This window comes from Manis pentadactyla, chromosome 10 (assembly GCF_030020395.1).
Source record: "Manis pentadactyla isolate mManPen7 chromosome 10, mManPen7.hap1, whole genome shotgun sequence".
NCBI classification, from domain to species: domain Eukaryota; kingdom Metazoa; phylum Chordata; class Mammalia; order Pholidota; family Manidae; genus Manis; species Manis pentadactyla.
In genome coordinates this window covers 17,122,132-17,147,974 of record NC_080028.1, presented here as the reverse complement: position 1 = coordinate 17,147,974, position 25,843 = coordinate 17,122,132, and the positions used below count along the sequence as shown (strand labels likewise).

Sequence of the window (25,843 nt, the reverse complement as noted above, 5' to 3'; positions counted from 1 at the left end):
AATAAGGGATTCTGCAGTATCTCACTTCCCTCTGACATATCATTTGAGAATTGATTTTCATCTATTGGCCCCATTCTTTCTCAACAGTGCCTCTAAGGAAATCTGACCCAAGATGTCTGTGAAATATTTCTAACTCCTGAGCTATGCATAGAAAATTGAGTAATTTTGTTCCAAGCATGGGAAAACTGGTAGAGAAGTCAACACATACTCCACATTTTTTTGCATCCATTTCTCCAATTGTTTGGTGATACGTTGGTGCTTCCATTCTGTCATGTTGGCAACAATCACACCAGGATTGAAAGAACAAGTGCTGGGGCTTATGCCAAGGTCTTTTATAGTCTTCTTCCGGTAGTCCAGATAGCCCATATATGTATTCTATAAAGGAAAAAGATATGCATGCTTTTGACCAATCTTTTGTTTCCAGATAATAATGTTTTCTTGGAACCATTGTGCACTGTCTCTGGGTTTCCTCCTGTGTCACTGGCCACTTCCTGGAGTCCTTTGCTGGTTTCCTCTTGTTTCCCCAACCTCTGAAGGCTGAGTGCCTTCATTTCCAGCACCTGTTCCTCAGGCACTAACTCCATAACTTCTCAGGTGTATGACTCACCTGGTCTCATGGCAGTAAATACTATCCATGTAGTCAGCCCTGACCTTTCCTCTGGATTTCCATCTCCCACTACACCGGCCCACCTTAATGTCACCTTCTGGTTGCTTAATAAAGGAGCTCCACTTAACATCCAAAACCTGATCATGATACTATCTCAAACCTGCTCTGTACAACCAGCTTTATCTCAGTTAGTGGCAACTCTATCCTTCATTATGTAGGCAAAAAACTCAGGGTTCTTAGGTCATCTTTGACTGCTGTTTCTCACCTTTCATTCAAATCTATCAGTAAACCCTATTAATTCCATCTCCCAAAATACACCCAGAAGCCATTTACTGCCTTGACGCTACCTTCCTGGTCCAGGCTATAATTGCCACTCACTGGATTTCTGCAAGCTCTTCCTAACCCATGGCTCTGCTTCCACCCTCTTTAACTCCTCTGTCCCTATGTTACTTATCTGTTCAAAGCCCCTCCAATGGCTTCCCATCTCACAGTAAAAGCCAGAGTTCCTGAAATGGCCTGCCACACCCTACACCATGTGTCCCCATGCCATTACCTGGCCAACTCCTATTATTCTCAACCTTAAGCTCTCTGCCATACTGACCTCCTTGTTTAGTGCACCAGACACACCCCTGCTCAGGACCTTTGCACATACCATTACCTCTTCAAATGTTTTGTCTATCCCTACATAGTTGCAAAGGTGGTTCCCCCAATTCTTTCAGGTGTTGGCTCAGCAACACCTTTTCAGTGGAGCCTTCCCTGATCACCCAGTTGAAAATAAAACCCGACATCTACCCTGATCCTCTTCAATATTTTACTTGTTTATTGATGACTCTTCCCACTAGAATGGTGGCAGGCATTTAAGTTTTGTTTACTGTAGTACTGGTACCTAGAACAGTGTCAGGCACCTAGTAAGTACTCATAGGTAGTTGTTGAATTAATGTAGTATGAGGTGGGACATGTTTTCTCACCCACATAGGCCATCATAATCTGCCTCAGAGTGATGCTCAAATCTGACATGGAGTAATGGAAATACTTGAGCAATTTCCATGTGCCAGGAACTATTCTAAGAACTTTATACACATTATTACCTCATTAACTGAGTGCAATAACTTGACATGTATAATACGAATTCTCACAATAACTCTAAAAGGAAAGGACTGTTACGACCTCTGATAAGTGGGGGTGGAGGTAGGGGGAAATTGATTAGTAACTTGCCTGACGTCACAGAGCTACTACTAAGTGATGGAGCCAAGATTTTGACAAATTCTAGTCTGGTCCTAGAGCCTACGCCGCCTCAAAGTGTGTCACATCTTAAATGTCACACATACAAAATTATTTATTGGAACTTTTTTGAAGAACAGCATTCAATTCTTAATAGCGTCTTATATTTTGAAGCCATTCTTTTGGTTTCAGTGTTACATACAGGTTCAACTTCCCTTATTTCCACCAGGGTAAGGAGCTCTTTACCTTTGAACAAAATCAATATTTTCCTCTACTGAAAGGGGGGCAGGGGGAGGAGAAGCAACAGTCAAAACTCTGAAAATAAAACCAAAGATTCAATGAGTTTCTTTTACACAAAACACCATCTCTGATAGAGAGTATGGTTCCAAGTGACCTAGATAACTATCTTTTCTGGAGCGTTTACTACATTTGTTTGTAGTATGAGGTGGGACATGTTTTCTCACCCACATAGGCCGTGGACACTTTAACATCTGTTATTTCATCACAGCTCATAAAAACACCCCCCAATAGGTATCGTCACCATGTTTCAGATAAAGAAAGTGAGACTTGCGAGGTGAAGGAACTTGCGCCAGCGTCAGTAGGGAAGTGGAGTTGGGTGTGAATTGAAAGCCCTGCCGCTTGCTGCTCTGCCTCCCAGCAGTCCCAGACCAGCAGGGTTCTCAAAGGCGGAGATCACACTTATTGGAGCTGTGGGGAGAAGAAGGGACTAGAACACCAGGGAGGGGGCGGGATCCCGAGATGGTGCGCCCACCTGCAGCCCCACGAGTCTGTTTATGTCCTGAGCCAAGGGCAAGTCGCAGTCATCTGAAAAAGCTGCGGCGTGGCCCAGGGCCAACGTGGTGTCATACAGTTCTTGGATATCACCTGAATTTAGAAACACCAGGAGTTAAAATATTATAGCATTTGTTTTAGAGCTAGATAGAGCCTTAGAGCTTAAACGATCCCTGATTTTGCTTCGAAGGAAAAGTATATGATCCCTGATTTCAAGTGATCTGGCAATTTACTTAGTAAGAATAGCTCATCTTAGTTTAGAAAGCCACGGCAATAGGCTTAGACGGGCATTCGTCAATTCTCTTTATTTCTGTTGCTTTGAAGGTGCCACACCAATGCTTATCTTATTTGCATGTGGGGGAGAGAGAGAAGGTAACATTTAAACACCAACACTTAGCTCACTTCCTAGGATGTCATCAGTGAGACTTTCTCTTAAAAAAAAAAAAATTTAGGGGTGCAGAGAAAGAAAAGCCTACCCAGCTATTTATGACAGGCTTTGGCAATCAGAGAGTGGCTCTCAGAAAGTCAACTGGGCTGTCCAGGGAAGTATCAACTCCTGTTTCCTAAATACTACCAAATTTACAACAATACTATACTCCCAATTTAGTAAACAGTCAAAATCAGTGGGCATCTAGCTATCTGGAAAATGAAGAGAGACAGTCTTTCTACTTATCGGTTGCTCCTTTTCCGAATTGTTCTTGCAGCCAGCGGACATACCTTGTACAATTACGTCATCATCCAAGTAGATGACTTTCTCGTGTTGGTGGATAAGCAGAGGGAGATAAAATCGAACAAAGTTCAGCTGTTAAAACAACAAAAGAAGTGATGGTGGGGAGGAGGCATGTGGCCCAGTATCTTCCAGGGGTGCTTCAGGGTCAGCTTTCACTGTGGCCTCAGCTCAGCTTCCGATTTGGGACAGAATAAACCAGACTTGCTAAGATGCCTCACCAGAGCTCCAGGTGCCTGATGTACCTGAGCCCTGGGGCTGAAACCAGCCTTGGCAGCTGAGCTGGCAGATCAGCGCTGCTTCTAGAGCCAAACCTCCCACTACGCAAACTGACCCTCCCCTCTGCGACCTGCTGCGGTGGGAGTCACAGAGGCTTCCTCATCCATCTTTCAGGCCACACATTTGCAGCCTTCCTCTATGCTCAGTAGTTTAACTACTGTCAGCTAAATCAGCCCACACACACACACACACACACACACACACACACACACAAACAGGCATAGAGGCATCATCCCAACAAGCTCCCTGAGCCAGAATAAAGTCAGAGAGGTGTGAGCTGAGGGTAGGATTGGAAAGTTTTATTAGCCACAACACCGTTTAATTCAGAGTCCCAGCTCAGCTCACGCTCATACAATAAATACCTAGAACTGGAAAAAGATCATGTCATTAGACCAGGGAGCTTAGAATTTAGTAAATGTTCAAGGATGGATTTAAGTAACAATTGTATGTGGAAGGTGGCTGTATTTTCTGCAAACCTGCCATCAACACGCCTCTTTATGCAGGAAAGGGTCCCCTTTTGTAAAAACTCTTGCAGCGAAATACTAAGATTCCCAATACTAGGGAGGTCGCTTATACATTATAAATAAGCACAGTTAGGTGGAGATCTAACACTGTGAGGCTTCAAAAATATTCCGTCCACATCCTTGATGCTCCCCATGCTAACATCCCTATGTTAGTGCTCCTTACTGACCAAGGGTCTTGCCAAAGGCTGTCCCGGGCCCAGGGGCGATTCCTACTCACAGGCTGGAGCAACTCCGGTCTCGATGAGTCTGGTCTGATCTTCCCAGTCAGGACCATAGGGTTGAATTCCACAATTTTAAAGTTTATTTCTCTCAGTTTGGAATGTTCAATCCATTTTCTAAAGAGATAACAATAAACAAAAAAGCTCTAGTACACCTTCAACTCGCCTATGGCCTCAGAGTCAATATGTTTCCCTCTTACAAAACTTACAAGTAAAATGTGTGTAACCTCTGTAGCATTTAGTCTGTAACTCCTGATTTTTTTTTTTTCCCCCATCTGGTCTGGCTTCAAGTCTTCCTTTTTTTTCTTTTCTTTTTTTTTTTTTAATTTAATGCACTTAACTCTTTCTGTAAAGGAAATGAAGCAAAATAGCAATAACCAAATATCTCCTCAGATCTGCATAATCTCCACAGGAAACTGGAAGAACAAGAAGTGTTTCTTCCTATAAAGCAGCATCTGTAGTTGCTGGTACTGTTGTCATGTGCTAACAGCTCTGTTATGAAGCAGGACTTTCTGAACCTTCTTTGAAACCATTCTTACCCTGCTGTTTTGACTCCATTTGAATTTAGCTTTGTCTTTTTGTCACTGTCTCTCATCCTCCCCTTCTCCCCTCTCTCTCCATCCTCTCCCCTTACATGTTCTCAGTCTTACAGAGCTGTTATCTTTCATCCAATTCACAACAAGAGTCTTGGTAGAAATAACTTCAACATAAAAGTTTCAAGGACTAAAGTCACAACATGGTAAGGGAGCATTTGTTAGAGATCAAAAATCGACAAAAGAATTAGATCTTCTGAAAACAGTTTAAATCTGCAACACTGGAACTATAAAAATCTGTCATTTACACAATGTCATATGTCAATTATACCTCAATGGTTGTGGGAAGGGGGACACAGTCAAGCCACTAAGGAAAAGATGGACAGCCCAGCTGAAACATTGGCAAGAGACTCAACATGCACATCAAATGGCCAAGAAACGTGTAGGGAAAGTGCTCAACCTCAGTAGAAATAAAGAAACCTCAACGCCACAATGAGACACCCCTGGACACCCATCAGAATAGCCAAGTTAAAGAGACTGGCCACACCAAGCGCTGGGGTGGGGTTGTTCCACAGGCATATTTACTTTGTGATGATCTACTAAGCTGTACGTGAGATTTACACAATTTTCAGTTTTTGTGTTACACTTCAATGAAGAGGGTTAAGAAAATATGTCAAAACGGGTGGTGGCTTCGATACCCAAGAACTAGGGAAAAGCCCCTATTCAGACATCATAAAGGCCTGAGGCTCATACCTTTCCTTCACATATAAACCCTTACTCAGAACTCATGACACAGGCTTTCTATCCTTTTGGGTTTGGTTATCTGGTTTTCACACCCACAGAAAATTAAAGTGCTGTTAACAGCAGGCTCAGTGGACAATCTACAACAATAAATGACAAGAAGAGTGAGAAGTGAGACAGAGAACCTAGAAAGCATACATAAGCCCTCCAAACCCAAAGGAGCCAAGGAGCATTCATAGAGGGCACTTCTAGATGCAAACGTCTTCCTGTCTCAGCACCTTCTTATGGCGGTACCACCAAAATATCTAATTATAAAAGTTGTACAGAATTGCATTCTTTTTTTGAATGATGGAAATAACACTTAAAATACCTTGAAGTTCCCTTCATCACTGCTTCTCCAATTCCTGCATCCCCCCCTAGATATAGTCACTGCTAACAGAGATCTCTCTGGGTATTTTTCTTTACAGAAACATATATGAACATGTATACATTTACAGTATGGTGTTTTTTATTTTCATTGTTGAGCTGAATGTTTGAGTCGCCTCAGATTCATATGTTGAAACCTAATCCCCAATGTGATGGAATCTGGAGGTGGGGCCATGAGGGGGTGATTAGGTCATGCAGGTGGAGCCCTCACGACTGGGATTAGTGCCCTTATAAAAGCGACTCCAGAAAACTCAGTTACCCTTTCTATCACGTGAGGACACAGTTAATAGGTGGCCCTCTATGAACCAGGAAGCGAGCCCTTCCCAGACACGTGGAGTGGGCTGGTGCCTAGATCTTGGGCTTCTCAGCCTTCAGAACTATGAGAGATAAATTTCCATTGTTTATAGCCACCCAGTCTGTAGCATTCTCTTAATAGCAGCCTGAACAAATTAAGACATTCATAAAATGGGTATGAGGTGTCGCAACTTTCATTTTCCATGTAACGATTTACCATGGGGGTCTCCTGCGTCAGTGTACACAGATTGCCTTGTTCCTTTTTTTAATAGCCACATCATATGCCATAGTTGATTTAAATATTCTCCCACTGATGGACATTTAAGAATGTAGCAATTTTTTTCCCATAATGCTGAAATTAATATTTTTGTACATATGCTTTGGTAATATGCACTAGAATTTCTCTAGCACAGATTCCTAGCAGTGGAAATGGTATGGTGAATCAAACTATATATACATATAACATTTTAAAAGGAATTGCCATATTGCCCTCTTAAAATGCTTTACCAATTTACAAAGTGTACATTGTGTAAACAAGGAGTAAACATGTCCATTTTCCCACACTGGACAGTGTTGTCTTTTTAAATTTTTACCATCCTAATGAGTGAAAACTTATACCACTGGTTTTAATTTGCATTTCCCAATAGTAACAACGAACATCTTTCCATGTTCTCTGACCATATGTAGTTTTTATTCTGTGAATTGTCTATTTGTATTCTATGCTCATTTTTCTACTAGGTGCTTATATATTTAAATTTTTTTGTAAGAATTCTTTATATATTTTGGATAGTAATGCTTTGTCTATAAAACATGTTGAACACATTTTGCCTAACATATTATGTGATTCATTTCACATATAGTGTTTTCTATTCACTTAAAAGTTTTAAGTGTTATATAGTCACATTCTTTGGTTTTTTTCCCTTAAGATTTTGGGCTCAAGGAGTCACTCTCCATTTAAAAATTATACAATTATAATTTTTTATAATACATTTTTATAACACACTTAAAATTTGATTTTCTGTTTACTTCTAAATCCAACTCCAGTTTATTTTTCAGTGTGGTGTGTGACAGGAAAGAGATTGCTTTGCAGTTCAAAAATTACAATTAGTGATGATTCTGAGCCTGTTAAAATTATTAAGTTTCTGAAGTTAAGAAAACAAGGAAGAGAAACCATTTTAGAAAGGCTTTCGTATAAACTGCCTAATCGATTGGGGTTGGACAGGGTTTCTTCCATTCATGAGACAGTTCACTTCTGCAGGGTGATCCACTGCCCTACCAGGTTCATGAGGCTTTGCTGAAATCTCCTTAGCTAGGCACCCTGTTTGTCAGGTTGCCAAGTAAACCTCAGATCATTCCCTCATTAATTTGAATGTCATTTTTCAAGCCAAAAAAAGAAGGGAATTCACTTAAGAAAAATTAAAAGAGAGCCTAGAACTCCAAAGTCTAGAGAACAGAAATTACCGTATTCGAGACAGAGTGTTGCGGAGTCCGACTACATAGAACAAAATGTTAGCATCCGTGTTGCTGTAGACGCTGTTGATGGCTGCCATGGCAGCACCCATTCTCCCTGCCGCTGCACAGATCACCACAGGAATCTCATCCTCCATTTCCTCAGGAGTCTCAGAGTCATCATCTGGAAGCATCAAAATCAGCATCTTGGAACATGAAGGAGTTTCACAGTAGAGCCCGTTTAACTTGTTCACACTCCTCAGGTAAGAGAGCACAGTGTGGAAGAGATCGATGATTGTCCAAAATCCAGTCTCTCCTTCTTTTCTTAGAAATAAGACATTGAAATTTTAACTGGCACTCAGGCAGCCACTAAGACTATGATTTCCCAGACTCCCTTGCAGCTTTACATGATCTAGTTCTGACCAACGGGATATTAGTGCAAGTATGCGTGCAATTACTGGATCTGCCTTTAAAAGGAATTTGCTTGCTTTACCCTTTTTCTTAACCCTTTTGCTTTAACATTGGCTGGAATGTTGATCTGATAACAGGAGTTACAGCAGCCATGTTGGACCATGAGATGGAAACTACCTGCTGAGGACACCAAAGCCATAAAATTGAAGGAATCTTGATCTGGATGATTGTGGAACTGACACATCAGACCTTCCCTTGAGAGAGAAAATAAACTTCCATTTTGCCTAAGTCACTATTATTTGGAAGCTCTCTTACAGAAGCCAGTCTGATAGCCTAACACACACACACAGTTGAAAAATACATGAGGAACTAAAAAGCCTCCTTTGATTCAACAACTCCTCGACTCCTCCCTGAATTGGGATATTTACCTTGCCCATGCTGCTGTAAAGTATACCACCTGTGATCTTCCTTCTCTTGTCACCCTCTAGTCAGGTGTCTCAAAATTTGACAGCACAAGAAAGGAGATAAATGAAAGAGCAAGACTAATTACAAGATGAATAACTGATTATTCTTTGAGCCTTGGCTACAATATAAAATACTGATGTCATAGAATCATATTTTGGTGCCACAATACAACTTTCAGGTATGCAGAATAAGAAGTATCAGTATGAAGAGTATCTACTCTAAGATGTGTATCTGATTTTTACTTAGAGCTCTCACTCTCTCTTTACAGAAACCTTTTTGCAAAATCTCAGTCATCAGACCCACAGTAGCTTCTAGCTAATATTTAATCCAACAAACATTTATTAATTTAACCACTGTGCTTTGTGTAATTTAAGAAACATTGAAGGGCCTCCCCCTTCTCCTCCTATATCTCTTCCATTGACTTGCCACTACATATGAGATTTCTACCACTAGAATAATTTTCTTTTCACAATTTACTTATTGACATCAGGGAATACTTATAATGTAATGTTAAGGGGGAAAAGAATAGAAAATTCCCTCCAGTGTTTGGAGCACAAAATCATTACAGGAATCTCATTTAGTATTTGATCCCAATTTGATACATATATATTTGCAAGTGGATCTAATTTATTTATGGAAATATAAAATGCTTTTAATGTCCTTGTTTGCATTTCTTGTACTTCCCAAATTCTCTAAGGTAACCATGGGTTACTTTAAACAGAAAAGAAAATATTTCTTCATGGACTATACCTTTTGGACTAAACTGTTCTCTTAGGAAGGTCCCCCAATCATGTGGCATGTTACCTGCGGGCAGTGAAGTCATCTGCCTAAAATGCAAGTCTGACTATGTTGCTTCACACCTGAAGGTTCTCCAGCAGTTCCTACAGGATAAAGCCCCATTCCTTCAGCTGGCACACACAGTGTCCCAGGATCCGGTCCCTGCTCACTTCCCCAGCCTCATCTCCTACTTCAGCAATACCACACTATTTGTTGTTCCCTGAGTTCTGTACATGTTGCCCCTATCTCAGTGGCTTTGCCGTGCTGTTCCGATGCCTGGAATGCTCTTCCCATCCTTCTCTTCATAGCTAACTCTCACCTATTCATTGCAAATGCAGTACAGACATCAGTTCCTCTAGGAAGCCTTTAACAGCCCCTCACACAAATTAGCTCACCCCCTTGTCTAAGCTCACTCTGTCCTCGCTTGTGGCAGATCTACCAGCTGCACTGCAATTTATTTGGTCGCCCATCTTTCCCTTCTTTCCTATTATACTAGGAACTCTGTGAGGGCTGGTAAAGTATCTTGTTCATCTCTGTTCATTTGCAGCTAGGCCAGTGCCTGGAACATGGCAGATTCTTAATACATTTTGGACAGGTGAATGGATGAATTTATTAGATGTCTCTGTTTGAGCACTTACCACACTGCACAGGAAAAACCCATTCATGTGCCTGTCTCCTTCACTAGACTGTAAGCTCGTTATATGATCCTCGCTGAGTCTGGCCCCTAGGAAGCTCTCAATGAAAGTTTGCTGGACTTCACTGAACTAATGCACTGGCCTCAGAAAACAGGGCTCTGGAGGAATGGTTCATGGGCCACTCCCAGGGGCAAGGAGAGAGGGAAGGTTGAAAAGCTGGGACCAGGCCAGGCTGTCAGGCTCAGGTAGTGGCCTTTGTCAGGCAGCAGGCAGAATGAGGGAGGAGGAAGGTATCCCCATGAAAGAGGAGCACCCCAAGACAGGGTCAAACACTGAGTTTATAGCACTGCTATGCATCACACTGCCACACTTCTGAAGAGCATCTGCCACTCAGAGAAGCTGGGAGCTGATCTAAGCCAAAAATACTGTTCTTTGCCAAAAAGTCTTCCCTGGACAGAATGAAGGATGAAGGTGCCTTGGAGACAGGGTGTGACTGTTTATCAATGGTAAGTTTTTCACCAACGCTCCATCCTTGCAGCTTCCTTCAGAATCATCCACTGTACTATTTGGATCCATTGTGCCAACTAGTACCCGAGCCAACCCATTAAAAGGTTTGGCTATGGGAAAGTATTTGATACCCATAAAATCTCTAGAAAACATTGGGATGATGGCAGAATGGTCTGGAAATACATTATATTGTCTTAGCTCATGCCCACAAGCAGCTCTCATCAAACCAGGCCCATTCCTAGAAGTGAAGGGTCTACTCTCCCAATGCCAAATCTCTGAATCCCATTTCAAAGTAGGATCATTTTAGGCAAACATATAGATTAGCCTCACTCCAAATGAGCCAGGAATGAATCACCAGCACGCTAGTCACAAGGAAATGGTCAGATTACATGCCATGTCATCATCAGGAGATCACACGGGATGGCACCATGTTTTTCTTCAGCACAGGCCTCTGGATGTCACCTTATAACATTGATCCTTTGAATTACTGTTTTTGAAAATACAAAAATTAACAATGGACTAAGAAGAACACAGAAGATTTTTAGGGCAGTGAAACTGTTGTGTATTCTAGAATGGTAGGTAAATATCATTATACGTTTGTCCAAACCCATAGAATGTACAACACCAAGAGTGAACCCAGTGTAAAGTATGGACACGGGGGGATAATGAGGCATCAAGGCAGGTTTATCAATTGTATCAAACGTACCAGTCTGGTGGGGGATGCTAATAGTGGGAGAGGCTGTATGTGTGTGTGTAAGGACAGGGGTTATATGGGAAATCTCTGTACCTGCTGCTCAATTTTGCTGTGAACCTAAAACTTCTCTAAAAAATGAGGTCTGTTAAAGAAAAAATCATATAAACTTCTTGAAAAAATTCCAGCCCAAACACAAGTATCTGGTAAATCGTGATTTTCTGCAGACCTCTCCACCCCATTCCAATGGTAGACCTCCATTACCAGTGTGCTGTGTGCCCCTTCTCTATGTGCAAAAGGATATATACCTGAGACATGTGTTATTTAAGAACTAAAGTGAAATCATATTCTTCATAGTTTTTGCAACTTGCTCTTTCCACTTAACTTTTCGTGGCCATCTTTCCATGTCAGCACTACATTCTCTTTGATGGTATTTCATGTTTTTCTATTTGAACATTGAATGGGATAAAAATGTGATATTGAATCCATACATGTGGTCCAAGAACTTTGCATCTGGTGGATGAATCAGTCAGGATGTACATTTCCTTACAGTTGTCTTAACAGCTGTTACAAAAGCTACTCATTTCTTTCCATGGAGAAAGGAGTTTGCAGTGGGATCAGCTGACCGAATATGTTGGTTTTGGGGTAGGGAGTGAAGCATGAGGAGTAAAGAGCTTGAAGTTCAGACAGTATTTGACCTTGTACGATTTCCTTCCTCTCTCTCTCTTAAAAGTTCTATGAAGGCTTTATTTAGATACTCTTAGGGACTGGCTAAGAGTACACCGAAAATTCGTATCTTGAAACCCTAACCCCCTCATAGTGCAGAGTGTGACTATATTTGTAGATAGGGCCTTGGAAGAAGCCATTAAGTTAAAATGAGGCCATTAGGTGAGGCCTTAATCTAATATGACCAGTGTCCTTATAAGAAGAGGCAGAGACACCAGGGAAGTGAGCACAGAGGAAAGGTCACCTGAGGACACAGGGAGACGGCAGCCTCTGCAAGCCCAGGAGAGAGGCCTCGGCCTCAGGAGAAGCCAGCCCTGCCAGCACCATAACCTTTGACTTCCAACCTCCACAACTGTGAGACGGTAAATGTCTGCTGATTAAGCCCCCCAGTCTGTGGTATTTTGTTATGGCCACCCAGGCAGACTGATACAGATGTCTTAAAATTCCCTATTATAAATATATGATTCAACGATTTTTAGAAATGTACAGTTGCACAACCATGACCACAATCACATTTTCGGATTTTTCCATCACCCTGAAAAGTTCCCTTAAGCTGGGTTGAAGTCAATCCACTCCCATTCCCAGCTCCAGGCAATCACTGATCTGTTTTCCATTTCCACAGATTTGCCTTACCTAGAAATTTCATGAACATGGAATCATACATTGTGTGACCTTTCGGGTCTGGCTTCTTTCATTTTGCATAATGTTTGTGAGCTTTATCCATATTCATAAGTATGCTAGTATTTGTAGCATATATCAGTAGCTTCTTCCTTTTTATTGTTGAAAACACTCCGTTGTGTGGATATACTGTATTTTATTTATCTGTTCACTAATTGATTCACATGTGGATTGTTTCCAGTTTGGAGCTACTATGAATAATGTATGCAATTACATTTGCATACACATCTGTGTGGAGGTCATTTCTCTTTCCAGATGTTCTTGATGTTCATTTAGACCAGATTATACATGTTTTTAATTGTTTTATGAGTTTTCCTTGTATTTAATAAAAGGCTCTGTGAGAGCAGGGACATTGTTTTGCTCCCTGTTGTGTGTCCAGTGCCTAAGTTTCTGGTTTAAAAAAAAAAAAAAGTGTGGCATGTATATAATACACCGAAATATTAACTGTGCTTGTCTTTTGCTGATACAGCCACAGGGAACATTTTTCTCTTCTGTATTCTTCATAAATGAGTATATTTGCTTGACTAATATCAACAGTAAATTAATTAAAAATATAATAAACACACTACCAGTGCTGCTTAATTCTCGTGTGGGTTGACTCTGTGTGTGTGGAAGTTGCGATGGTGCCATCTCAAGCACTTCACCCCTGAGGAGGGAAATTGGGCTCCTAAGTGCAGCTGGAGGAGAATATAGGGTCAATGCCAGATCTCTTCTCAAGCTGAGAGTTCTGAAGATTGGCGCGCTGCCGGAAATGAACCAGCAGGGAGGAGAGAGAAGGGTAACTTCCTTAAGCAAAATTACTGAGAGACTCCAAAGGGATGGATGTAGAGCTGGCTACTCAAAGTGTGGTCCAAGAACCAACAGTGTCAGCATAGACGGGGGTTTACTGGAAACGCAAATTCTTAGGCCTACTAATTCAGAACCTCTCAGGGTGGGGCCCAGGGCTTGGTTCACAAGCCCTCCATGTGAATCTTATATGTGCTAAAGTTTGAGTAGCACTGCTCATTCTAGAACACAACCGAGAAGCTGGCCTTCGGTGGACATTCTGTAAGTGGGTCCTTGGGAAGAGGGCAAATTGTTGCTTGTCTCTGAACCCAGCTGTTGAAAGGAATCAAAGGGACACATTTAAACCACATTCCTAGACAGATTACATGCCTGCTTATCTGCTTCATTCTTTAAAAAAAAAATTTTTTTTTTATTGTGGTAAAATATACTTATAAAATTTACCATCTTAACCATGTTAAAAGTGCACAGATCAGTGGTATTAAATACATTTGCATTGTTGTACAGCCATCAAGACCATATCATCCTCATAACTCTTTTTAATCTTGTAAAACTAAAACTCTATACCCATTTAGCAATAACTCCCCTTTCTCCCCATACCCATATCCTGGCAACCACCATTATACTTTCTATCTTTATGATTTTTGACTTCTAAGTACCACATACTAGTGGAAACCTTCAGTATTTGTCTTTCTGTGACTGGCTGATTCCATTAGCCTACCTGTTTCATTCCTGAGCATGGTCCCCTTATGAACTTTCTTATACAGAATCCCACAGAGGGTCAAAATCAGAAGGAACAGCAACACTTGATTAACTGAAATAAAAATAGAAACATGTTCAAGTTTAGCCTATCAAGATGAAAATGTAGGAAAATTTAGAATAGCCATGTCAGGCTTCCCTGACATACATCAGAGTGGTGGTCAGGCACCTTTCTTTAAGCAGATAGCATATGGAGTCAAGTTCACCTGGGATAAAAAATATCAAATCACTATGATGAACACCTGAAACTAAAAGGATATTTGCTGTCAGTTATATTTCAATTTTTTTTTAAAAAAAGAGCTAACCTGGGATATTGCTGATGTGCAAAGATACTCAGATGTAGTTTCAGGAAGATGCAGAGCTAAACTCAGGTAGTCATGACAGAGGCTACAAGCTTAATGACTACCTGATGCTGCCTTTGGAGTCACTTTCTGTGCATGAATACTTTGCTTCAAATAATAGCCAACATTTATATAATGCTTATGATGAGCCAATACTTCTTACGTGTACATGTTCTTAGCCATTGTAATACAATGTAATACAATGTAAGCTGCTTCCCAGTTAATTCAACCTCTGGCCAAGGATGGTGTACAGAAAATTTTTGCCCCGAGTTAAAAATTAGAAGACCCCAGTATCTCTTCCAGTTCTAAGCCTCAGAACCATCTGTTCCAGACAGTGACACTTGCCCTCGGGATCTACTGAGAAGTGGAGTGGTGTAGGACAGTGCTTTCCTAAGTATGGAGCACATGTCACTGGTTGTATATGAGATGATTTCAGAGGTTCATGTTCATAACATTAAATCACAGGGTGAGAAATCAGCCCTAATTTCATACGCAGGCAGGCAACAAAAAACTACCCAGAATTGAATAACATTGTACTAAGCATATATATTGTACAATCTTTTTATGATGAACTGTTATTCTACTTATGGGAAGGATATACACTTTTGATTGTAAAGTACATTTACATTTTTTTTAATGAATCAATTTGAGGATCATAGTCAGGCATGCAGACGACAGAAGGAACACCGGTGATGACAAATTGAAGTGGTCCATTGCCATGTTATGTTGCACTAATGCCTGTACATTGGAAAATGTTGGTAGAGGGGTAAAGGGCTGTGATTTGAAGTCAGACTCAGATCTACCACCACCACCCCCTTGTCATGTGGCCTTGGATAGGTTACTTAACCTCTCTGAGCCTCAGTTTGTTCATCTGCTAAATGGGGATTATAATAATAATTACCTCACAGGGGTGTGTTAAGAGTTAACAAAGGCAATATGCACCCAATAAAGACCTTACAATTGTTTTGTATTTTTAATGTATTTGTTATTTTTGTATATCAAGTTATTTATATGTACTGGCCCCACACCAATCTGTTTTCTGGCCCCTAGGCCTTTGTCTCCGCATTTGTTAAAGGAAGGTGGTGGACAGTCTCCATGGATGCCATCCAGACTATATTCTGAAGCTCAGTGATTCTACCTCAGAGATTCTATCTAGCTCCTCTCTGCTTTTCTAGATAATCAGATTCAGCCAAAGATAACCAGATACTAGACTCCATTTAAACAAAACTATAGAGAAGCAGAAGATAGGGGACAAAGTTCTGTAGCTTATTGATACATCTGGTTAATGTTCACCTGCCATAGCCAGTTCAGGCAAACAGCTCAATGTCTACCACCATCTGACCCTTTTTCAGTACAGGCATGTCCCATGGAATATGTGGGATGTACTTAAAATTCATAGTTTACCTGAAATTCAAATCTAACTGGATATCTTGTCTTTTCATCTGCAACACATGGTAACTCTACTCTGAGGGTAACAGTAACACAATAAGGTTACTATGTTTTCCCCTTAGAGTCACAAACTACAAGACCTAAAATCAGGGGAAATTCAGGTTTGGATAAGGTCTGAAGATTATATAATTAAAAATGTTGTAATATTAATAATTACAAAATTACAATAATAATTACAAATCATATTAATAATTTAAAAACTATAAATGCTAAACTAGAAACATGAATATTTATTTTAAATGAGAAAAATTAATTATTTTTGGAAGCATTATAGAAAATCTCTAACCCATCTCAGGATAAATCCACCTCTGAGCAAATTCTCTCCTGCTCTCCATTGGAATCATCTTGAAATGATGACACCAAGAACTGCCTGTGGGAAAACTACCCATGAAAATCAAAGATTTCAAAACGAAAAACTAAGACACAGCATCAAAACAGTCCTCCAAAATATCTATTTTTAATAGTGTTCAAAAGATGTAATCTTACTTTTTCGTAACAAAGCCATGTGTGTTCACGAGGATAAAAACTGTGACCTGTGGATTAAAGAATAAATTTTGTTTAAAACAGAATCAACCCAAAAGTCATCACACAATTATTAAGGACTATGTCTTTGTCTGACATGTGGCAAATTGTGTAATCATCCTTTATCATTCTGAATCCAGAATTTTGGAAACTAAATATTTCTTGACTGTATAGCTAACCTCTTCAAATTGATTTCTCTGGCTGTATAAACTTTACAAAGGGCCCCCAAGAGGTCACCTTTTGTCTTCAGGTATTACTTTTAACCTTTTCCAAAAAGAGCCTTGTCAGTCCTCTGGGTTAGCAGATGAGATGACATTAACTGGAAAAAATGCCACACAAGAAAATCTACTTAATCTAAAAGGTCAACCCCCAGCCTATTTTTCACTATCATTCCTTTGATAAGGAAGCTTCCACCTCTTCAGGAATCCCTTGTGGGCATACCTTCCACTCAGTTCAATCATTCATTCATTAAGTATTTTTTGTGATCCTACTAAAAGCCCAGCACTGTGCAATGTACTGGGGATGCACCAATGAACAAATCAGTCCCAGTCCCTATTTTCATGGAGCTTTCAATCCAGTGGAAGAAACAGATATTAAAATATAATGAATAAAATAATTAGAATATGGAAAGTGATATGAAGGAAATAGCAGAGATACTGAGATAAAGATCAACAGAGGTGGGGAGTGTACCAGGAAAAGCCTCACTAGAGAGATGGCATTTGATGAGGAGAAAGAGCAGGAACAGTGGAAAGAATGCAGAAGAGCATCTCAGGCAAACACAACAGCAAGTGTAAAGGCCCTGTGGCTGAAAAGCACTGAGTATTCTAAGTACAGCAAGAAGTTCAGTGTGGTTGGAACGCAGTGGGGTAAGGGAGAGACTGTCTGGAAGAGGTTGGACCAAACTGTGGTGTCTGTAAAGGAGTTTGGAGTTTACTTTAAATGCATGTAACCCCTCCAGTCTTTATCTTCATTATAAGTCCTAAAGCAATGGTTTTCAAAAATTCCCATAGAAAGTCTGATGGTAAGGGAGAGCGAACACTCAAAGTTATCCACAGTGAGCTCAAAATATCTTACAAGCTTCTTGGTTTGCCTTCAAGTTCATGTAAACTGTGCAGGAATGAAGAAAAAAATAGTAATTCCTTTCATTGCTAGCAGAGTTCCCCTTGGGAGAAGACTCTTATACAGTCAAAGTCTTCTGTGCTTAGATGGGATGGGCAGGGACGAGAGCATGAATGTGTTAAATGGCCCTGAGTAAATGATGAGCTGGCACCCTGGGGTTTGGCCACAGCCCAAGAACTATAGATGGGGAGGAGAAAGATCCCATGGCAGAGACTGCCACTTGCCCATTAGAACTTCTTTCCTTGTGGCAGATGGGCTGCAGGAACTTGTCAAAAACTGGCATGTCCACTAATCAGTCCACAGTTGTCTGCCAGGCTCTGCACCCTCTAATCCTCACCCTATCTCCACACTGCTTTTCCTCCTGGATCTAAATGCATGTATCAATGTATTTGGGAGAAATCAAGGAAAGGGGGCCATGTTCCCCTTTTGATGTGGAGGATTGGGAGAGATGCAACTGAGATAAACTTTTGTAGGCACTGGACATAAGAATGTAAGCCATCAGGAATTTGCAGGAATTGTGGAGTGGGGGATATGGGTGGAGGCAAGATGAGTCAACATATTTGAATCTCCAAATCTATGACAGGTATCTTAATCTCCTTTGTGACATTCTGGAAGTCTGGTGAAGCCCACTGACGTGTTCTTAGAAAAATGTTGTTAAAAGCTTACAAAATAGATTGTATTATGAAGAAAACCAATCACAAAATTTTAAAGGAAAGGAAGCTATCAGAATATTGGGAAACAAAACCAAACTTGTGACATAGCAATATATCTGCTTCTTTATCAAGCAACATGAACTACCAGCAGATATAATAGTTACTGTAACTTTAAGTGGTGATGAGCTTTAAAAAGTGTGAGGTATCTGTTAACAACTGAAATGTAAAACAAAAATACCTGATTTCTCCTGGTGATGAATCACAGGTATTGAGTTGCCCACATTTACAACTGAAGGAAACTTTCAGTTTCAATTAAATTTAGTGACAATAAAGATAACAGTTTTTTTCTCATTTAAGTACATGAAATCTATTGAAATGTACCCATAAACACTTTGAGGGTCTGTGTGTCCCTGAATTAAAGGTTAGAACCCTTAGGCTAGGCTAACTCAACTGACATGTAGGTTAAAATATCATAGGAAAGTGATGGTTTGAATGTTTTATCATCTAGAAAAACTGCTCTTCTGGGAAGATGTGCCAGGTTTGATCTGAGGCTTTTCACAGCCCCTGACACACTGCATGATACTCCAAGGGACATGCACAGCAGGATGGGAAACGGGTCCCAGGCAAACATCAGGAGAGGGACAGGCTGACTCTCAGGGTGACTGTCAGCGGTGAGGAGCGCAAATGGAAAGGAAAGTCCTCAAAGGAAGGCTTAAGGGATGCCAGAGACAGACTGGAGGGGATAAGCTTTGCCTCTTTTCCATAGCTGTACACTGTTGGAAGTAATTTAAATGCCCACCCTTTTGCAATTTCATATAAACCAATGTTGAAGTTCTCTGTCTCTGTATTGAAGGCTACAGAAAATAAAGATGAAGCCAGGATATAAAACAGAGACTTTTCACTTGATATTCTTACAGGGCTTATACTGAACTTATTTAATAACCAATATGGCCCTCAGCACTGAGCAATTAAAATGGGCAGCTGCTATAAATGGCCCAAATGGTGTTCTAAAAAGCAGCAGCCTTGGCACCTACAGAATGTCGAATCATGTGAATGTGTTATCTATTCACACAAATAAACAAATAGATATGTACAGGAGATTCTAAACACACACACGCATACACACACAGACACACAAAGATGCATTATATTCTGATCAGCAAGGATAAATCCTGTCACATCATCATTCATTCTCATTTTCTACCGGGCCAATTTTTTACATGCAGCCCTTGACTCTGCATGAGACAAATTCAAATTCCAAGGGACCTATCAACTAGATGTATTCTAGGAACAACTTTTTTTTATTAAAGTATCATTGATATACAATCTTTGAAGGTTTCACATGAACAACATTGTGGTTTCAACATTCACTCATATTATCAAGTCCTCGCCACCCCCTGCCATTGCAGTCACTGTCTATCAGGGTAGTAAGATGCTATAGAGTCATTACTTGTCTTCTCCGAGCTGTATTGCCTTCCACGTGACCTACCTATATTGTGACTGTGAAATATAATACCCCTTAATCCCCTTCTCCCTCCCTCCTCCCTGCCCACCCTCCCCAATTCCTTCCCTTTGGTAACTACAAGTCCTTTCTTGGAGTCTGTGAGTCTGCTGCTGTTTTGTTCCTTCAGTTTTGCTTTGTTATACTCCACAAATGAGTGAAATCATTTGGTACTTGTCTTTCTCCGCCTGGCTTATTCCACTGAGCATAACACCCTCTAGCTCCATCCATGTTGTTGCAAATGGTAGGATTTCTTTTCTTTTTATGGCTGAATAATATTCCATTGTGCATATGTACCACATCTTCTTTATCCATTCATCTACTGATAGACACTTAGGTTGCTTCCATGTCTTGGCTATTGTAAACAGTCCTGCGATAAACAGGGGTGCATCTGTCTTTTTCAAACTGGGCTGCTGCATTCTTAGGGCAAATTCCTGGAAGTGGAATTCCTGGGTCAAATGGTATTTCTATTTTAGTTTTTTGAGGAACCTCCATATTGCTTTCCACAGTGGTTGAACCAATTTACATTTCCACCCACAGTGTAGGAGGGTTCCCCTTTCTCCGCATCCTCGCCTTCATTTGTTGTTTCTTGTCTTTTGGATATTGGCCATCCTAACTGGTGTGAGGTGAAATCTCATTGTGGTTTTAATTTGCATTTCCATAATGATTAGCAATGTGGAGCATCTTTTCTTGTGCCTTTTGGCCATCTGAGAAACAACTTCTTTTAACAGCAGATGCTTATTTAGAGAATAAATATTTGGCCTTATGAGAACTATTTTTCTGCCAAGACAAGTGATGCATGTTGACAAAGTTATTTCTTTGTGGTCTCCTGGATCTTCATAAATTTTGTATTGTAAACTTCTGTAATTAGAGTGCTTCACCCAGAGACACACAAATGGCTATAAAATAAATATTCAGTCTACTTTTTTTTTCTTTTTTTAAAATAGGTTTCCTTTCTGTGACATGTGTAATTTATTGAAAGCATATTATCAGGTCAGCTTCCAAATCTGACTTGCTGATTTATAATTGTTTAAATAATTACATGTAGGAGAATCTACTTTTCTGGTTGTATAATTCTGTGAATTTAATACATCCATACATTCCTGTAATAATTGCAAGAAATGGGATGGAGAGCAATTCCAACACCCTCAGAGAATTCCCTTTGCTGCCCTTTTGTAGGCAAACCCTGGCCAATACTTGGTCCCTACAAACTGATTTGATCTCTGTCACTATAGTTTTGCCATTTCCAGGATGTCATATAAATGGAATCATACAGTATGCAATTTTTTGAGGCTCTCTTTTTTGTGTGGCAGGATGCATTTTAGATTCATATTTTCTGTTGAGTATATGTTTGTTCTTTCTTATTGCTGAATAATATTCCATTGTATGGATATACCACTGTTTATCCATTCACCCTTTGAAGGACATCTGAGTTGTTTCCAGTTATGATTTATGAATAAGGTGTCTGTTAAACACTTTTGAACATGTTTTTGTGTGATTTTAAGTCTTCATTTCTCTATGGTAAATACTTAGAAGTGGTTTGCTGGGTCATTTGGCAGATGTGTGTTTAACTTTATAAGAAAATACTAATCTGTTTTCCTGAGTGGCTGCATCATTTTGCATTCCAACCAGCAATGTAAGAGAATTCCAGTTGCTTGGCATTTGTGTCAGCACTTGGAATGGTCAATATTTTTTATTTTGGCTGTTCTAATATGTGTATTTCACTGTGCTTTTAATTTGCACTTTCCTAATGATTACTGATGTTGAGCATCTTTTCATGTGTATATTTGCCATCTGTGTATAGTTGTGAAGGTTAACTTGTGTCAGCTTGACTGGGCCATGAGTACTTGGTCAAACATTCTTGGTGTTTCTGTGAGGAGATTTTTGGATGAGATTTACAGTAAATCAGTAGGCTAAGTAAAAATTGCCCTTTCCAATATGGGTAGGCCTCATCCAACAGCTGAAGTTCTGAATAGAACAAAAGGGCTGACCTTTGAGGAAGAGAGATTTCACCAGCCTGACAATCTTTGAACTGGGACATTAGCTATTTCTTACCTTTGGACTTGAATTGAAGCATATGCTCTACTTGGGTCTCCAGCCATCAGTCTGGATCTGCACCAACGCTTCTCCAGTGTTCAAAATTGGACTAGAACTATACTATTGGCTCTCTTGAGTCTCCAGCTTGCCCTCTCATGCTGCAGATCTTGGGACCTGTCTGTCACCATAATCACACAAGCCAATTCCTTATAATGAATCTCTTTTACATATGTGTACACCCTATTGGTTATGTTTCTCTGGAGAACCCTGACCTAGACACTAGTGAAGTGTCTGCTTAAATCTTGTGCCTACTTTTGAATTGGGTCATTATTTTCTAATTTTTGAATTTTGAGAATTCTTTACATATTCTAGATACAATTCTTATGTTGGACATATGACTTGCAGATACTTTCTCCCAATACATGACTTGTCTTTAACTCTCTTAACAGTGAATTTTGCAGAGCAAAAGTTTTTAATTTTGATGATGTCAATTTATCAATTATTTTTCCTTTATGGATGTCATATGTCTCTTATAGATTGCCATGCTTTTGGTGTACTATCTATGAACTTCTGGCCCAACACAAGGTCATAATAAATTTTTCCTTACTTTCTTCTGAGTTTTGTAGTTTTATCTTACATTTACATTTTGAATTCATTTTTGTGAATGGCATGAGGTATAGGTTAAAATTAATTTTTTAGCATATAGGTACTCCAATTGTTCCAGCACTATTTATTGAGAAAACTGCCCTTTCTACTACTGAATTGACTTTTTTCTTTAATATTTCATTCCAGCTTCAGTGTCCAAAGGGAGACTTGAGCTCTGTCAAGGAGATTGAATCAAGAGGATGACGTGTGTCTAAAAGAAGGAAGAGAGGGCTCAACACAAGTTTGGCGTTCTTTCCTACACTGTTTATAAGGATTACAGATGTGGACAGCTATCAGTGGCTAGAAAGTGCACTAGCTATATCATCAAATAAAGATTCAACAATGTTCGCAAAGAGAATAATGTTCTCTCTTAAGGAGGCAAGAGAAAAGCTGATACACTGTGAAAAAGTTTCAACCAAACATTTCCCCAAATTCAAATCCTGTCTTTGCACAATATTCTGGAGTATTCTATTTGTGTTCTGAAATCCAAGAAAGATAACAAACTCTGTGTTCTCAAAATACACCTGTAATAATTCTGCTTCCTGATTGTCCCTATTCACAATTTACCTATATGTTTATTCTAATATTCTATATTTATTAGAAAAAGCAGTGGGCATTAAGAGAAGCAGAGGACAGCTGGAAAGTTTTGATGAAAATGAAGCTACCCACTGGAAATGAATTTTAGCTATAACATTCATTTTAGTCTGGAAATTTTTAATTAAGTTTTGTCACATTTATATGTTCATTCACTTTTTTTGTGACATTTTGCCAATCCACCCAGGAGCTGGAAAGTGATTTCCTTTACCTTAAAAAAAAAAAAAGGTTTATTTGCTATCACTAACAATTTGTCTTGAAAACTCAGTTTATTTTTAAATTAAGTTGATCCTTCTTAATTAGGGCCCTTCAAAGTAACTTCTGAACTTGATGTTTGATTGGGGCAGCAGTCAGCAAACAGGGAATAATGACCTTTAGAAACCAGCAACATGACAGCCTGTGGAGGTCATCAAGGTGGGATTCATAGGACCCTTGGGTCTCTCAGTGAACCAAAGTGTTGTGAAAAGTTGTTGGCAGTGATCTAGGGAAATGCTTCTAAAGGTATTTATCGGATTCAAGTCTTTAATTGACTGTAAAGACCCAGCTGCAACGTCTCTGACTATCCCAGAATATAGACTATGTGCAGGGCCCTTCTTGTCCTCTCTTGCACCTGGGAAAGAGTCAAGTTGAAATGCATGTAGAATTCTTCAGAGGTTGGTTTCAGGTACTTTTTATGCATTTATGATTTTAGATGATATGCGTTCAGCTAACTTTTTGAGATGATGTCAGCCTGGAAGGGTCTTTGGCCACATGCCCCCTCTGCCCTCCTTCATGAAAGAAGGCCGCCTAGTACCACAGGAGCCCATGAGGGGAAGACCCAAAGGATATGAACCCTTGTCCCCAATGCCAGTTCTTCCCAGGGTGTGCCAGTTAGCTAAGCCAGTAGATTTCCTTTTTTCCCTTAAATTGCTTTGAAATGAGGTTCAGTTTCTTGTACACAGGAGTCCTTACTAATAAATACATACCCCATGGCCCAAATGGTGTGCACATAAAGAGACAACTTTGCAGGGGGCAGATAATAATAATAGCTCTCATTTACTGAAAGCTTAATTTGCACCCAGCTCTATGGTGACCATTTGGATACACTATCTCCTTTAATGGTTACAACACTTTTCAGGCGGATATATTACTATCTTCATGTTTCAAATGAGGAAATTGTGTCTCAGAGAGGTTCAGTAACTGACTCATTTGAGCAGGGGGCTCATCTTTCTCCTATCTAGCATGTTGTCAACTCTAAAATCTCTTTACGATGAAACAAGAGACTTCGGGAAACTGATAATGGCACATCTAATTGCAAGGCACAGCAGTGGTGAGCCAAGGAGGGAAATTTCTGAAGCAGGTCCTTGTAGGAAACCTTAAGCTGCTTTTAGGATACAGGGCAGGAGTGGAGTCCCTGAGAAGCATGTATTTCCAAATGAAAGCCTGTTTTGCTAAATTTTTAAAAATATGGAATTGTGTAAATATTTGGCATGCCATATTTTGGTATGCTGGCATCTTTTTCTCCCTCTTCACAATTTAATCTCATCTCTGATGGTGGCACTTTCTGTTTATGCTGCTGTAAATTGATGTTTCTGGTACTTGCTGTCAAAAGCATTCTCATAGATCAAAAAATGTTTGCAGCTCCTCATTGAGCTGATTGTGGATTTGGGGGAAGGATCTGAGTAAAAAGGTAGGCAACTGAGGGAGGAAGTCAGGGCAGAGAGTGGGAGGGAGTGGCTGCAGGGGGTCTTAAAATCTGGGCAGGATAAGAGGCTGGCGCCAAGAGAAACTGGAACGTTTGGGGCTGAGCCTGGCAGAGCATCTTCTGGGTTAACATGGTTGCTGCGCATGAAGAAATGCACCCTAGGACTCATTCCTATGTGAGGCTGAGGCCTGGGTGTCTGGGAGGTGCAGACCACCTGCCAGCTCTCTCTTTCTTTACATGTGTCCTATGCATGACTGCAGGGCTCCACACTCCACTGCTTGTCCACCACCTCTTTGACTGCTCATTCTCAATCTCTTGCTGGTCCCCCTGTCTCCCAAACTTCCAAACATTGGAATACCTCAGAACTCCCTTCTTGATTTCTTCTCTCTAAACTCTCCTTAGGAGCCTCACCCTGTCTCCCGGCTTTAAATACCATTTGCATGCTGACAACTTCCAAATTAGTCTCCAGCACAGACCTCCAGACTCCAAAAGCCAACTGTCTGTTTAGCATCTCCACTTGAAGGCATCCACATGTGCAAAACTGAGCTCCTAATATTTCCCCCAAAACATGTGCCTCCTGTAATCTTCCCCAACTCAGTTAATGGCATCTCAATTTTTCTAATTGTTCCAGAAAAAAATAAACTTGCTGTTATCCTTGACCTCCTCTGCTTCTCATCCCCATTTATAGACTAACAACAAATCCTCTTTGTTCAAAATATATCCATAATTTTCACCACTTGCACTGCCTCCACCCTAGCCTCAGAGTAAAAGCCCAAGTACTTACAGTGTCCTACAAGATCTCACATGATCGCAAGGCCTCCTGCCAGATATTCTCCGACCTCAGGGCCTTTACATTTGCTGTTCCATCCACCTGGAATGCTGTTCCCTCTACCTGGAACATTCCTCCCAGATATCCATGTACCTCACTCCTTCACTTCCCTCAGACTCTTCGCCAAAAAGCCTATCCCCACATACTATTTCTCCTCAGCAACTACTACCATCAACGTATGTCTGTGTTATTACTTGCTTATCATCTGCCTTCCCAATAACAGATT

The 25,843-nt window shown here is 40.3% G+C and overlaps 1 protein-coding gene across 5 annotated transcripts in view; it reads right to left on the bottom strand.

Moving 5' to 3' along the window:
- The window catches only part of GLT8D2 (glycosyltransferase 8 domain containing 2), a 34,850-nt gene that overhangs the window by 3,732 nt on the left and 5,275 nt on the right, over positions 1 to 25,843 (bottom strand). For 3 of the 5 annotated variants that reach the window (XM_036891296.2, XM_036891295.2, XM_036891293.2), the window contains exons 2-8: positions 16,520 to 16,566; positions 14,206 to 14,298; positions 7,824 to 7,995; positions 4,368 to 4,485; positions 3,338 to 3,422; positions 2,601 to 2,713; positions 209 to 375 (exon numbers count right to left, since the gene is read on the bottom strand). In XM_036891296.2, coding sequence (XP_036747191.2) covers positions 209 to 375; positions 2,601 to 2,713; positions 3,338 to 3,422; positions 4,368 to 4,485; positions 7,824 to 7,995; positions 14,206 to 14,298; positions 16,520 to 16,538 — 767 coding nt within the window. In that variant the 5' untranslated portion in view covers positions 16,539 to 16,566. Of the gene's footprint in view, positions 1 to 208; positions 376 to 2,600; positions 2,714 to 3,337; positions 3,423 to 4,367; positions 4,486 to 7,823; positions 8,070 to 14,205; positions 14,299 to 16,519; positions 16,567 to 16,734; positions 16,875 to 25,843 lie in introns of those variants that run through there. The other 2 variants (XM_057486457.1, XM_036891294.2) reach the window with 2 other exon arrangements.